The sequence below is a fragment of the Mus musculus genome, chromosome 14 (assembly GCF_000001635.26).
Source record: "Mus musculus strain C57BL/6J chromosome 14, GRCm38.p6 C57BL/6J".
Taxonomy (NCBI): Eukaryota; Metazoa; Chordata; class Mammalia; order Rodentia; family Muridae; genus Mus; species Mus musculus.
This window is the reverse complement of record NC_000080.6, coordinates 30,196,189-30,210,294: the sequence shown is the minus strand read 5'-3', so window position 1 is coordinate 30,210,294 and position 14,106 is coordinate 30,196,189. Positions and strand designations below refer to the sequence as shown.

General features: G+C 43.3%; 1 protein-coding gene across 25 annotated transcripts in view; it reads left to right on the top strand.

Annotated features, from left to right (window-relative positions):
- Nucleotides 1-14,106, top strand: part of Cacna1d (calcium channel, voltage-dependent, L type, alpha 1D subunit) — a 451,216-nt gene that overhangs the window by 280,862 nt on the left and 156,248 nt on the right. For all 25 annotated transcript variants that reach the window (XR_001781092.2, NM_028981.3, NM_001083616.2 and 22 more), the window contains exon 4: nucleotides 13,432-13,571. Coding sequence is in view for 24 of the 25 variants with exons in the window: in NM_028981.3 (NP_083257.2) it covers nucleotides 13,432-13,571 (140 nt within the window). In the remaining variant the exon portion in view is untranslated. The remainder of the gene's footprint in view (nucleotides 1-13,431; nucleotides 13,572-14,106) is intronic.

The following is a 14,106-nucleotide window of genomic DNA, read 5'->3' as shown; positions in this document are numbered from 1 at the left end:
GGGTATCTAGATTAAGTTAACCCCTGGGCATGCCTATAGAGGGGTATCTAGACTAGATTAGCCCCTGGGCATGCCTGTGAGGGGGACATTTAGCTTAGGTTAGCCATAGGTATGCCTGTGAGGAAGGCATCTAAATTAGGTTAGCCCCAGGGCATGCCTGTGAGGGGCATCTAGATTAAGTTAGCCTCTGGGCATGCCTGTGTGGGATTTTACTGATTAGATCATTTGAGGTAGGAAGATTCACCCTAAATATATGGACTACATCATTTCATGGCCAGCCCATGCCCCAGCCTGAATAAGAAAGAGAAAGTGAGATGAACATGGACATTCATACTCTCTGCTTCTTGATTCAGGATACAACATGACCAGTAGCCTCCTGCCTCCACAGCCCTTCTGCCATGATGGCTCACCCTCACACTGTGAGTTGAGCCAAGTCAGCACTTTATCCCTTAAATCTGCTTCTTGTCACAGCAAAGAGATAGTAACTAAGACTATGTACAGATAAGTAAAATAAACATTTGCTGATAATAAGAATAAATGTGTATTAAAGAGGTTCCTGGGTGAGCGGTGAGCTTAGAACTTTACCATTTATTAAAGAGGAAAGCAAGTTTGCATACTAATTAGATAGGTATGCTTGTTGATTTTTTTCTAGTGAAGAATTAAATCTTGGATGCATTTCTGACACCACAAGACACGGGACATTGTTAGTGGTTTTTGGAGTTGATTAATAGCTGTATTTTTATGAGGACCATGCTGAGGATACCACTTCATGTAAATGTGTAACACAAAATGGCAGAAGTATGTTCACAGGAATTGTTAGGAAGCCTGTCCTAATCTTAAGCCAAAATTCACATGATGATTTTTGTTTAAATCAGACTCAATTCAACAACTCCAGCAATTTAAAAATCAAACATTCGAACATAATCCAGTCCAGAGATATACTAATCTGATATTTACTTGCTAAGTAAGATGGTAGGAAAATATTCAGTCTTCATTTTTCCATAATTAAATCGTCATGTCTCTATAGGAGCAAAACACTTTATAAGTACAGTAAAAACACTGCAATTCATAATATAATGTCATCTTGACTCAGCCCGAGTGTCTCAGGCAGCGTTCATCGGACTTCACTGCTGCTGTGTGCTGTGCCAGTGTGCACAGTGCATGGTGTGTGCATGTCATGTGATCAGAACCAAGGCTACAGTGAAGCCCCATGATGCAACTCGACAAACAGGCGTGCACTGCCGGAAACACCCTGGATTCAGCACAAGTTTTAGTTCTTTTTAAGTTTTGGTCCTCCCGTGTTTAGAAACTTTATACTGTTGCCAAGTTCTTCTGTGACCGTCACATTCAATTACGCTTCCCTGTATGTGGTCACAATCTATAACCCTAGTTGGAGACTGAGATAGCTGCCCCTAACTTCTCTAGTTTTTGATTCACTGAAATGATCATTTCGCTGTAACTTGGATGGAACAATTGTGTTTCCAGTGAGGATGGATCCCATAGGTTCATATATTTAAATGTGTGGTCCCCAGTTGGTGGAACTGTTTGGTAAGTATTAGGGGGTGTGGACTTGTTGGAGGAAGTGTCTCTGGGGGGTGAGTTTTGAGGTTTCAACAGTTTAGGCAGTGCCTTTGAAGACCTTATTCCCAGTTAGTTCTCTCTCTGCCTTGTGTTTGTGGATCCAGATGTAAGCTCTCAGTTCCTTCTCAAGTGCCATGCCTGCCTGCCTGCTTGTTGCCCTGCTCCCTGTCAACAATGGCCATTGACTCTAACCTTCTAGAAGTATGAGCCCCCAGAGTAAATGCTCTCTTTACAACTTGTTTTGGTTGTGGTGTTTAGTCATGGCAAAGGAACAGTAGCTGAGCTAGCAATCTGTCAGCCCTGTAAGAGGCAGCCAGCAGGAAGAGAATGTGGAGCTGAAGTGTTCCCACCAGGTGGCTGCACACTGGGCTCTTCAAAACAGAAGGCATGATTTCTGTTTTTGATTGGTGCTGAGGTTTTTTTTTTTTTTTTTTTTTTTTTTTTTCTCTTCACATGGGAAATGTTAGCATTTAAATGAACCTCCCTGACTGACTTCAAGCCACCAGGACACAAGCAGCCCAAGGACCCTTAATCCTCTTCTAGCTATTCTGCTGAAGAATTTGGCATAAATTTCCCATGACAGACTGCACAAGGAGCTTGCCATTCCCCAGAACTTTGTAGTAGCCCTCCGTGCCACAGCAATGATGGAAGCAGCTCTATCTAGTCTTGTGTGTGTGTGGGGGGGGGGGGGTTGTTTTGTAGCATCGATATGTACCTGCTCACTGACAGTGTCCACAGTGTCCACAGTTTACTGAGGCTGACAGTTGGGCACAAGCTTTGGTTCTTCTTTAATTGGAAATGTGTCACTCTCGCTTTTCCAAAGTCACCTGGATGATATTTGTCAAAGTAGCCTCTGGGGTGATGCATCCCTCCAGCATCCCCCAGCCTCCTGGGTACTGGCCGTGCTTATTGGTGTGACTGTGGCCAGGCTTACATGGCCCCAGAGTTCCTGGGTACTTCTCAGTCTAGATGGCACAATAGCAGCCAAAGGGGAAAGGGGAGGTATTACAAAGTCTCCTTGGTTGGTGCTGCTGAGCATCAGAAGTGACTAAGTGTGTGGACTCAGCACACAACATGTCAACTAGAGCCTCTTCCCAGCTGTCCTGTCTCACCTGGATAATTGACAAGAGATGGGAAAGCCTTAACTTTAGCCATAGTGGTAGCTGTGTCCTGGTGTGTGTGTGTGTGTGTGTGTGTGTGTGTGGCATAGTTACAGGAATATGAACAGACATCAGGAAAATTAAATGAGATGCCATTTTAAATTAAGAAAGTGGTGAATTTAATCATAGACAAATTGAAATGCGTTTCTCTGGTTCTGTTAACAGGGAAAAGGAGTAACTCTCTTGTTGAAATGAAAATGCTTGATTTTAACCATACTGATTCCTGCCATTTTGAAATGTTTGCTGATTTCTATTTGGCAATAGACATGGACATGCTGTAGGGTTTAGTTTGTGTTGTTTGTAACAACAAATACATCCAGACTATTTTAATATGATTGGCAGTTCAAATTGTCACATGATCTAAGCCCCATAGATTCCCTGGGAGTCAGTGTAGCATTTGGGGAAGAGAGAGCCACAGAGACCAGATGATCCAAGGGACATGTCATCTGTGCAGGGCATGGGAATTGGTAGGCAGGAGCAGAAGGACTCCTAGAAAAGGGAGAGGAAGCCACCAGGTAAGGGCCATTCCCACCAGGCTGTAACCAGCTGTTGGTTTGTTCAGTTCCCCTGGCTATGGGGGTGCTTGTGTACAGGAGGAGCAATTTCGGTGGACTCTGGACTCGTGCTTTCCAAGAAGCTCTCATGAATGTCCCAGCCACCACCCCCTTCCCAGAGGTCCCAGGAGGAGTTTCTGTGCTTGACTGCCATTCTGCAGTGCTTATCAACTTTGTATGTGCATCTGCCAACCCCCTGAAGGATGTAGACTGTACCTTGGCCATGTTTGGATCTGCCTAGGATGGAGGAGGTACCCAGAAAGTATTGTTGACTTAAACCAAAAGAGGGGGTCTGAGCAGTTTAGGCAGTGCCTTTGAAGATCTTGGTAAAGAAGTGGGATGCTACCAGTTGTGGGATGTACCTACCACCAAAGGAACCCAGAGTCCTTTTCCCCAGTGATCAGATCAGAGAGACATGACAAGTGAGAAGCTTTGCACACTTGCCCAAGTGTAGAGAGTATAGGGACCCAGGATGGAAGACCTTGAGGTGGTAAATTTGGAAAGCTTTACCGTGTGACCTAGAGATAGATAGTGGCTGGCAGATCCCACAGGTCTTCTGTACAGGGGTCCTTCATTGATTCTGTGTGCCAGAAGATGTTTTCAGTGGAGTCTTTTCTTGGTAAATGAACTGTTACTGGCAGTCTTTGTGCATAGCTAGAGCTTTTCTATGTACATTTGACCCCAAGCCAACCCAAACTTGCTTTTATAATTGCAGAATATTTGGATGTCGGTTTCTGATTTCAGGTTACACGTGATTGGTAGTGGGGGCCAGTGGCTAATTCTGTCTGAATTTGTGTGTCTGACTTGCCTTTGTCCCCATGTTTTGGCTAAACCTTCTTTGGCGGTGGCTTTTTTTTTTTTTTTTTTTTACAGCCTTTGAAAGTTAAGTCAGCCAACTTCTTATCTATTGCTGAAGTGCAAATCCTAGGATTAGTGCTGAGTGGGCCCTGATGGTGTGGGTGGGACCTCTGCCTGCCCTGAGCCAACCGCCCAGCTCCCATGCCAACTCCTATAGTTCTTGGAATGAGAGCTAGGGATGCAGTAGGTCCTGGAAAACAGGTAGGACACTGTCACCTAGGGGTTTTGCTGGATGACAGTGACTCCAATAACCTACTGCATCTAGAATGACTGCTCTCTGCCTGTTGGTAAAGTGTTCCTCGCCCCCCCCACCTCCCCACCCCCCCACCACTCGCACCTCCCCTCCCCCCGTACCTGCTGATTCAGGAGACTGCTCTATCAGCCTCCTCTACTCCTGGCTATGAGGTTTCTCAGAGACCAGATGTCTTTAAGGTTACCCTGCTGACCTCTCCATTTGTCACTTTTGGGCATATTGGGGACAGCTTCCTAAGGCAGACTTCTCTCTACCTGGTGGTTATAGGGTCTCTGGACTACCAAGGGGTCTCAGGACAAAGCATTGCAGAGGCTCCTGGAGGGACTGCGTCCATTCGTATCATAATAGAGAGGGGCATTGTTTCACCTTTGCCCCTCAGGGCAGCATGTGACCCTGACAGTATAGCAGGTTAGATATAGAGTGACTTATCTAGTTAAGGGGACAGAGAATCAGGAGAGGTGAATAAGCAGATACCAGGATTGGGCTCCAGGGACACAAATGTCATGTAAAATTTGTACTTTTAAACACACACACACACACACACACACACACACACACACACACACACACACACACGGGGGCAAGGACACACTGATTATTGGAGCCATTCTTTCCTTGTAAATGCTCCATTAAACTACCCATGGGGGACCTTTAAGTGCATACTCCATTGGAGTCTGCAGGGGACCAAATTAGCCTTCCCTGCAGCCATCTAGTTTGGAACAGAGGCCACCTGCCAGTGCTTCACCCAGTAGCGTTTTACTGGGGTTGCACTGGGTTATCAAAAGGGAGCAAGCGCATCCAGTGGTACCCAGGGGTCACCTTTCCCCATTTACTATGGGACATCTCAGCATACTTATCCCACACATGCCCTGTGACCTCAGGTGACCCAGCGACTTGGAGAAACAGTAGCTACTTTTAGTTCTTGCTACCCTGTAATGTCTGTTTTGGGGGGTCTCTGGGACCTACCAGAAGCTCCCTGTGAAACCCATGTTTGAATTTTGCCTTGCTTACCAGGTAACTTGTAGTTATCTGGCTGGAAGAGACTATCTAATTCTTTCTGCCCTTTTTCCCTGTGAGAAAAGGAGGCCAAACCAGGTCACATGCATGTGAGGTCTATCATAATAGCCATCTGTCCCTCTGTCTTGGCCTCTTTCTCCTGTCCTCAGGCATTGTGCCCCTGCCTCTGAGGACACCTGCCACCATTTGTGCATATTCTATTCAACATCAGTAGCCTGGAACCTTGGCCCCACCACAAGGCACAGGTAGTGGTTGATCAAGTGGCCCCACTCAAACGCAAGTTTCCTTCAACTGGGCAAAAACCAAAAAGACCATATTAGCAGGGAAGGATACATAATGCTACTTAGTAAAAATATATAATTTGTCCACTTATTCTCTTATAGATTTGGGTGTTTAGCCCACTTTTTCATTTACAGCTATTGAGTGTTTAGTAATGGGATCAGCCTTGGGAATCTAATGATGCGTGAAGCAGAAATGACCCCAGGCCCTATACACGTGGCCAGCTTTTGAGAGAGACAGTATTAGAGAGGTAATTTTTAAACCTTATTTTAGGCTGGTAAGTATTATAAATATCTATGATGTACAACATGTTTTAGTATATAGAGACATTGTAGAATGAAGGACTTAAGCTAATTAACATACCCATATTTGCCTATATACTTTTTTATGGCAAAAACATTTAGAATCTCCTCTTAGCAAGTTCCTACCCTATTCTGCTTTGTTGTTACTCATGCTGTTCTATGGTTGTTATCCTTGGCTTCCTCCTATCCAACAGAAGTCTAATTTCCTTCCAACCACGACTCTCTTTGCTTATTTCTTTGCCTTTTTGTAGATGTCACATGCTGGTGAAGTCATGAGTATTTGTTTGACTTTCTGTGCTTAGCTTATTTCACTGGACATTATATCCTCCAGGTTCACCCACATGTTGCAAGTGATGGCATTTTCTTCTTGCAGAGTATTTTCATTTATCTGTGCATCTCCGATGGATACATAGGGTAGCCCTACATGTTGACCGATGTGTGCAGTACTGCTGTGTGCTTGGTAGCACCCGTCTGTCTTCAACCTTCTAATTTCATTGTCTTTGGTCATTTCCATCTTGGAGAATTGTTATATCAAATAGTAGTTCCATTTTAAAGTCTTGGTTGGATCTCATTCTATTTCACATATGAACATACTAGTTTATAATCTCACCAACTATATTCAAGGATTCTGTTTCTCCATGTTTACCAACACTTAATCTTTCCACTTTTGTCTGATAGCCATTGCCATCAGGTATAAAGTGCTATTTAGTTAGGTGCAATTCCATTTGTGTAATTTTTGTATGTGATTATATTGTAGCTGTCTTCAGACGCACCAGAAGAGGGCATCAGATCCCATTACAGATGGTTGTGAGCCACCATGTGGTTGCTGGAAATTGAACTCAGGTCCTCTGGAAAAGCAGTCAGTGCTCTTAACTGCTGAGCCATTTTTGTTGCCTTTGTTTTTGGGGTCATAGTCAAGAAATCTTTATTCAGAGTCAAATGTAAAGAAAATTTACTGTTTATAAAAATTAACAATTTGAGTATTTTTTCCAGATGGTTATTGGTAATTCTTATGTCATACACACACACACACACACACACATATATACATACATACATATGTATGTATATGTATATGTATTGCCTACTTGTATCCTTGGGGGGAATTTTTTAAAAATATTATATTCTTGCTAATGATTTAAGTTCCCTATATATTTTGGATGCTAACCATTTTTCAGCTGTATAGCTTGCAATTATTTTCTTTCATTTTGTTAGTTGTCTATTATTGACACATTTTCTGTGCATAAGCTTTCTAGTTTGGTGCAATTCCATTTATATATTTTTTGCTTTTGTTGCCTGTGCTTTTGGTGTCCTATTTAAAAAGTCTTGGCTCAGATCAAATGGAAAGAAATTTTACTCTGTTTTCTCCCAGTAATTCTACTTAGTATTTTAATGTTTAAGTCTTTGATCCAATTTGTTTGGCTGTGTATGTGTTGTAAGATAAAGAGCATATTTCCTGCTTTTGCCTATGGATGCCCAGTTTTACCAGGAACAATTTTTTAAAGATACTGTTCTTTCCCCATTGTGTGTTATTGGCACCTTTGTCAAAGATCAGTTGGTTGTGAATGTATAGGTTTATTTCTATAATCTTTGGTAGAGGGGTAACTTTTTAATGAATTGGCAGTATGAATTCTAATAGAATTTGGTAGGATATAACAGTGGGCTCCAGTTTTGTCTGGGAAGTCAATAAAGGTTTTGCTGAGAAAGTATTATTTAAGTTGAGCCTTGAAGGATAGGTAAAACTTATCTGTTAAAATGGAGTGGAAAGATGCTATATGAAGAAGAAATACATGTGAATGGTTGCACTCTGGTCCAGGGTCATGCATGGCATGAATTGGTGACTGAGTGCAGGCTAGGAGACAACAGCTATGATAGGTGTGTGCTCTATGCTTCCCCACTCTACAGCACAAGGCTTGTTTTCTATCCTCGTGTCATGAAGCTGTAGCTTCACTCTAAAGAGGGAAGAGTTTATATTTGGAGGCAAGAACATTGGGTTCAGTGGAGCAAACGAGGCAAAGACATGGTGCATGCATGTGTGAGTGAAATAACAGACCGGTGTGGTGCAGAGTAGAGGGTTCTCATAGATAGGAAGCAGGAAAGTTGGAGAGACAAACTGTAAGGTAGAGAGATATAAGGATGACTTTAACCCTGGGCTGCAGAGAAGCTAAAATTTGAGGACCAGTTATTTATTAATTCTAGTACTGTGAACAGACATCATGACCAAGGCAACCCTTATCAGAGAAAACATTTAAATGGGGGCTTACTGATAGATTCAGAAATTGAGTTCATTGTCATCATGGTAGGGATCATGGCAGTGTCCACGCAGGTGTTGGAACAGTAGCTGAGAGCTACATATTGATCTATAGTCAGAGAGAGAAAGAAAGCCACTGAGCCTGGGGTAGGCTTTTGAAATCTCAAAGACTTCCCCCACTCTAGTGATACATTTCCTCTAAGAAGGCCATGCCTCCTAATCCTTCCAATCCTTTCAAATAGTGCCACTCACTGGGCCCAGTGGGGTCAGTCGTATTCAAATTATCACAAGGTAAGATGGAGGCAGCCTTTATATCAGGGAGTTGACTGTTTTACTTTAGACTTTGTTTTAGAAAGAATTTATAATAACTTAGATCCTTGTTGATACATATCCTAGGATCAAAAATTGTTGTGTTTTAGTTTTCTTTATGTTTGATCGCATTACTTTATTCTTCACCTTTTTCCTTCACTGTTTTTCTAGTAGCACCCATGAGTATTTTATGCATGCTGTGTGTGGTGGTAGGTCTTAGAGTTATACGGACAATAAGGAATGATATTCAAAAACAGGGAGCTAGTACCTGCACACACACACACACAGGCATGAATGGGATATCTTCCTTCTCACAAGCAAGGAAAACCTTCTCAAAGACATGGGCATGTGGGTGGATGAGCAAAGCCAAGGGGCGAGTGCTCTTGGCCTCTGTAGATCTCTTGAGGGCTCTAAGGTTAGTTACTGAATTTTGCTAAGGAGGAACTAGCTCAGGATGGATGAATAGATGGATGCATGCATGGACAGGTGGGTGGGCATGTGATAGACATATGAATGTTGATGCAACAACACACAGTAAAAGAATCCTGAAGAAAAGAACCAAGTATTCTGGAATCTTTCAGCCCCTGCTAGATGACAGTTTTTGGTTTCTTAAAGGCCTTTTGTAGGGTGAAGTGGTTAGACACTGAAAATAAGTTCAGAAAATGTTGACTTAGAGACTGTCCCAATGTTCAGATCACTGTTTAAAAAGATAGACCATTAGATTTTAGGACTGGGGGAATGGCTAATAGGTAAGAGCTTGTAAGTGGGTAAGGGTAAGTAAGTATAAGCAGGGAAACCCAAGTTTGATCCCCAGAACCAATGTGGAAAATCTAGGCAATTTGATATGCACTCGTGTTCCTAGGAATTGGTAGGTAGGTAGAGATAGCTGGATTCCTGGTGCTCTGTAGCTAGCAAGTCCCTTGATATGTTCTAAAACATAAAACAAGGTGAACAGCTCTTAAGAAAGAGTAACACTTGAGATTGGTCTCTGACTTCCACATGTGTGTGTGTGTGTGTGTGTGTGTGTGTGTGTGTGTGTGTGTGTGTACACTGCACCCATATGTACATGCATCCACAACAAACCCACAGCCATACTACAAAGAAGAACTAGATTTGAGCCTATATTTCCCTGATAGTTTAAAGTGTCATAGGAGACTTGGACCTTATATAAAGTGCCCTTCTAAAGGGAAGTTTGACTGGCATTGCTCAATAAGGTCCTCTGCCAGAGAAAAGAAAGCACTGCTGGGGGCAGACAGAGAGGATTGGAATCATGGAGTCTTCCTGTTTCACAGGGTGGGTCACATTTGTGATACAGCTTTTGATCTGGCTTTGTGAAGAAGGATTAGCTCATTTCGAATCTAGAATGTTCTCACCTGCCCCTTCCCCAACTTCTCCTGTCTTTCCTTTGCTGTGGCACAGTCTTGGTTTTCTCTTCTGTCTCTGCTACAAACTTCTGTGCTGCAAGTCATTTGGCTTCTGTACCTCCAAACTCTTTTTGGTGTTTTCTGGCTTCCTTCTTACCTTCCTTTTCAAATTCATTTTTTTTTTCTTCAAATAAACAATCCATTTGAAGGGGGATAATTGTCATACTTCCTCAATTTTTATTTGACCAAAATAATAATAACCCTCAATTTGTTTAATGTAGAGGTACTCTTGTCTCTCAGGAGTCTTTGGCAATGTCAGAATTGAGGAATGAATGTCCCTAGTTTATAGGACAACTGGTCTACCAGGTTGTGCTTGTTCATTTGGCATTTGACAGAATTTCTGTAACAACCATTTTTATAGCAAGCTTCTCTTTTTTATAACGCATTCCATCAAGTAATTCATTAAAGATTTTGGAAAGAGGGACCAACATTTTTTAAAAGGAGGGTGAGGTGAGGAAGGGAGGATTATAAAAATAAACCCAGACCCTTCAACCATTCAGTTACACTAATGTCCCTCATATTATTGTGGCACAGTTACTTATAAATAAAAGGCAGAGTGTGTTTGGTAGGTGTACTCTCTGTTCTTTATCTTGTTTTTCTGCTCTGAAGTATGGTGCTGTCTTGACGTAGGGATGGAACTGCTATGAATATTGATGGCATGGCAGCCAAAGCTTTTTTCCTGTCTGGCCTAGTAAATAAAGCTGAGAGGATGAAAGAGAAGAGGAATTTTCAAGACAGTGTGCTGTTTTTAGATTATCTTGTTCCCTTAGAACTAGGAGTCTTGAAAACATATTGATGATGTACATTTGGTGGTAGGGGCAGCTCTGAGTAAAGTAGGTGGATATTTCAGAAATGTGGGCCTCTGGTTTAAAGTCACAGAATAATAATTCCTCCTCCTCCTCCTCCTCCTTGTCCTTTGAGTTTTTTAGAGTTTGTGCTCCTTCTTGGATCTCTACACACCTTCCAGTGAATCATCAAACCCTGACTCTCACTGTATTAATTGTATTGTGAATTGGGTGCTGGGTGGTGTGTCCTCATGTTCCTATGAGGACATCCACTCAAAGATACAGCAGGAGGAGGATAAAGAACCTGGGTTGTAAACACAGCAGCAGCCCCGTGGGTCTGCATATGACCTGTCAGGTCATGGTGCATAGGCTGCCTTGGGAGCACCTTCAAGGCGGCTTAGCCCAGAGGATCTGACTGTGTGAGGGGAATGGGGGCAGGGGTGGGAAGGATGACCAGATGGTGGAGGGAGGGGTACACAGGATGAGCCAGCAGAGAACTGAATCTGTTCGAAGGACCAGGAGGCAGGAATAGGTAGGGATTGGGTATGAGTTAGTGCTTTAACATCATAAGCATCCTGATTCTGGTTAACTCAAAAGAAATTCTTAGACTGTTGTGATGCTCTTCCAAGGATTCACAGAGCACTGGATGGCAGGTTTAGAAATTACAGGAGCCAGGGCTGGCTAGGTGTCTTTGCAGGTAGGAATGCTTGTTGCCGAGACCAAGACCTGAATTCAATCTCCTTATCAAATACAGTGGAATGAGAGAACTGATGCCTTCCCATGGTCTCCATATGTATATGTACATACACACACACAGATGCACATGCATACACACACATATACACACATACACATAAACATGGATGAACATGCACACACACATGGATGCACATGCACACACATACACACACATATACACACATGCACATACACATGGATGAATATGCACACACACACACACTGAATGTTAAGGGCCCAGAATGTTCTAGGGTTAAGGTCGGCAAAACTGATCTGGCTTTTCTATAACCAGGGGGGAGTAAACAAGATGGGTGCTGTCTTGGATGCACAGGCTGCAGTTGGTTATTACCCTGGTGGCCCAGAGGGACGATGCTGGTGACAAGCCATGAGAAATCTCTACCCTAGGACAGCCAGAGACAGGAGCCAGCTGTCTAGCCGCAGAGGCCTGCATCCTAGTTGTAGTGAAGACAACACTTCCATTGAAATGCAGAAGAGGCTGTAGCTACTGCAAGCCAATGTGTGCGTAGACATGTTACATTTTTAGGAAGGCAGGCCTGTTGGAGTCATCCTGCAATGAATATTTTAAAAGAGGATTTCCAAAATAAGAAGTTCCTATCCAGAAGCATTTCCTTTTAACAGCGTACATTTCCATTTATAAATCCACATCTACAATAGTGGTCACACAGTGTCTGCCTTCTTTTGTGTGACCATGGGGAAAAGAAAGGACCCAGGAGCTGTGGCCAAGACCCTTGGCTTCAGCACAAGTAGGGGAGTGCTCTTATGCTAACTCTGGATTTTAGAGGTTCTCTCTGTATGTGTTTAAAACTCCTGTGAACCCTTCCAGGCCATTCTTTGCAAGGATGGGACTGGAGTTGGGAAGTTTTTAAATGCTGGTTCCTTCTGGGGTACCTGGCATATGGAGGAAAAGCTCACTGTTTCCTGAGCCATAGTTACTATAGCCTTCTGTAGTAGCCATGTTAGTAAGTGAAGTCCATTAGTCTACCCTAAGGATGATAGTAGCTGAGGACTCTAGAGCCCACAGAGAAAAGTTCTCATTCTTGAGATTTTGTTTTGTTTTGTTAAGTAAATTAAAGCCAGAGAATGCTGGTTGGATACTCATGGCCCTGTCCATTGAGTTTCTATCAAATTTATAGAAAGAGCCTATGTGTTTAGACCTGTTGACTGGGGCATCCTTGCTTGGGGGGTAATGTGGGTTGGAGTTGGAGAGGTTCTAGCCATCAGGCAATGCTGCAGATGGATGTGGCAATCAGATGGGAGCAGACATGGGAACTGAGATAAAGGCGGAGCTGTATCTCCAGGAGGCTGGTTAGGAGGGAGTCCATCACTGGTGCCAGCCAGGAAGAGGAGACAGGCCAGTATTAGGCATCTGAGATCCCTGCCCTCTTCTCTGTGCTGAGGGCAGTCAGATCAGAATAAGATGTCAGAGGAAAACCCAAGAAAAAAAAATAAGGGTAAAGTCCATTATGCATCTGTTCTCCCAGACGGTGTGTTCTGTGCAGAAACCACTGTCAGAATGCTTGTTTCATCCTGGTGCTTTTCTGGGCCTGATCTGGCAATCTTGGAGAAAACATGCTGTGTTGTGCAAATGTGTGCAAATAGAAAACATGCCCATGATGTCCCAGGCAGGCTCACTGCTCATGCATCAGGGCAGGTGGCAAAATGCAGTAATGCAGCCTGGAATGACAGTACTTAACACTTAGCTGCTTATGAGAAATTCAGCATCAAAATTGAAATGTTTTCCTGGTCCACATGCAGGGTAGTGATTCTAGTTCTCATGATAACATTGTCTGTTATCATGTCTGTGCGTGGTGGGGGGGGGGTGCTTCTGTCTCTGAGCTATTGATTCTGATCATTGATTCTTTCTTTCTCCACCCTTGGTGTGTTCCTTTCTCTTTACAGGAAAAAGTAGAATATGCCTTCCTGATTATTTTTACAGTGGAGACATTTCTGAAGATTATAGCGTATGGACTGTTGCTGCATCCTAATGCTTACGTTAGGAATGGATGGAATTTACTGGATTTTGTTATAGTAATTGTAGGGTAAGTCCTTGGTTTGGGAAAAACGTTTATCTGGGAATGGAGGTGAGGGCTGGATGGTAAAGGGAACACAAGCCTTCTTGGGGGAGGTGGTTATTCTTATGCCCGTGATGGCATCAGGATCTAGCAGGGGTTCTTTTAATGCTGACAGGGCTGCTGTCAATCCCTGGGCAGAGGCCTGGGTGAAGAGCTCTCATGATTGGTGTGCTTGGGGAAGTCAGTGACAGGCTGTTAGAGGAAGTCTCAGCCGCTAATGAGAGATGATTCACCTCACAGGGCCTCAAGTCTCCACAAATAGACCTGCCTGGCTGGTGGGTGGAGTCAGGTGAATGCAGCTCCTAAAAGCTAGCACCCTGCTAGTTAAAACCATGTGTATCATACGAGAGAGCCTTTCTTGCTGTGCGGTGCGCTGCTGTTTAACATCCCTTGAGCAGAGCTATTATGTTTTTATGCTGAGTTGTGGGAGAAACCTTGGCATGCCACTTTCCCATTTTAAATAACAAAACAAGCGTCTGAATAATGTCACATATCTGGCATA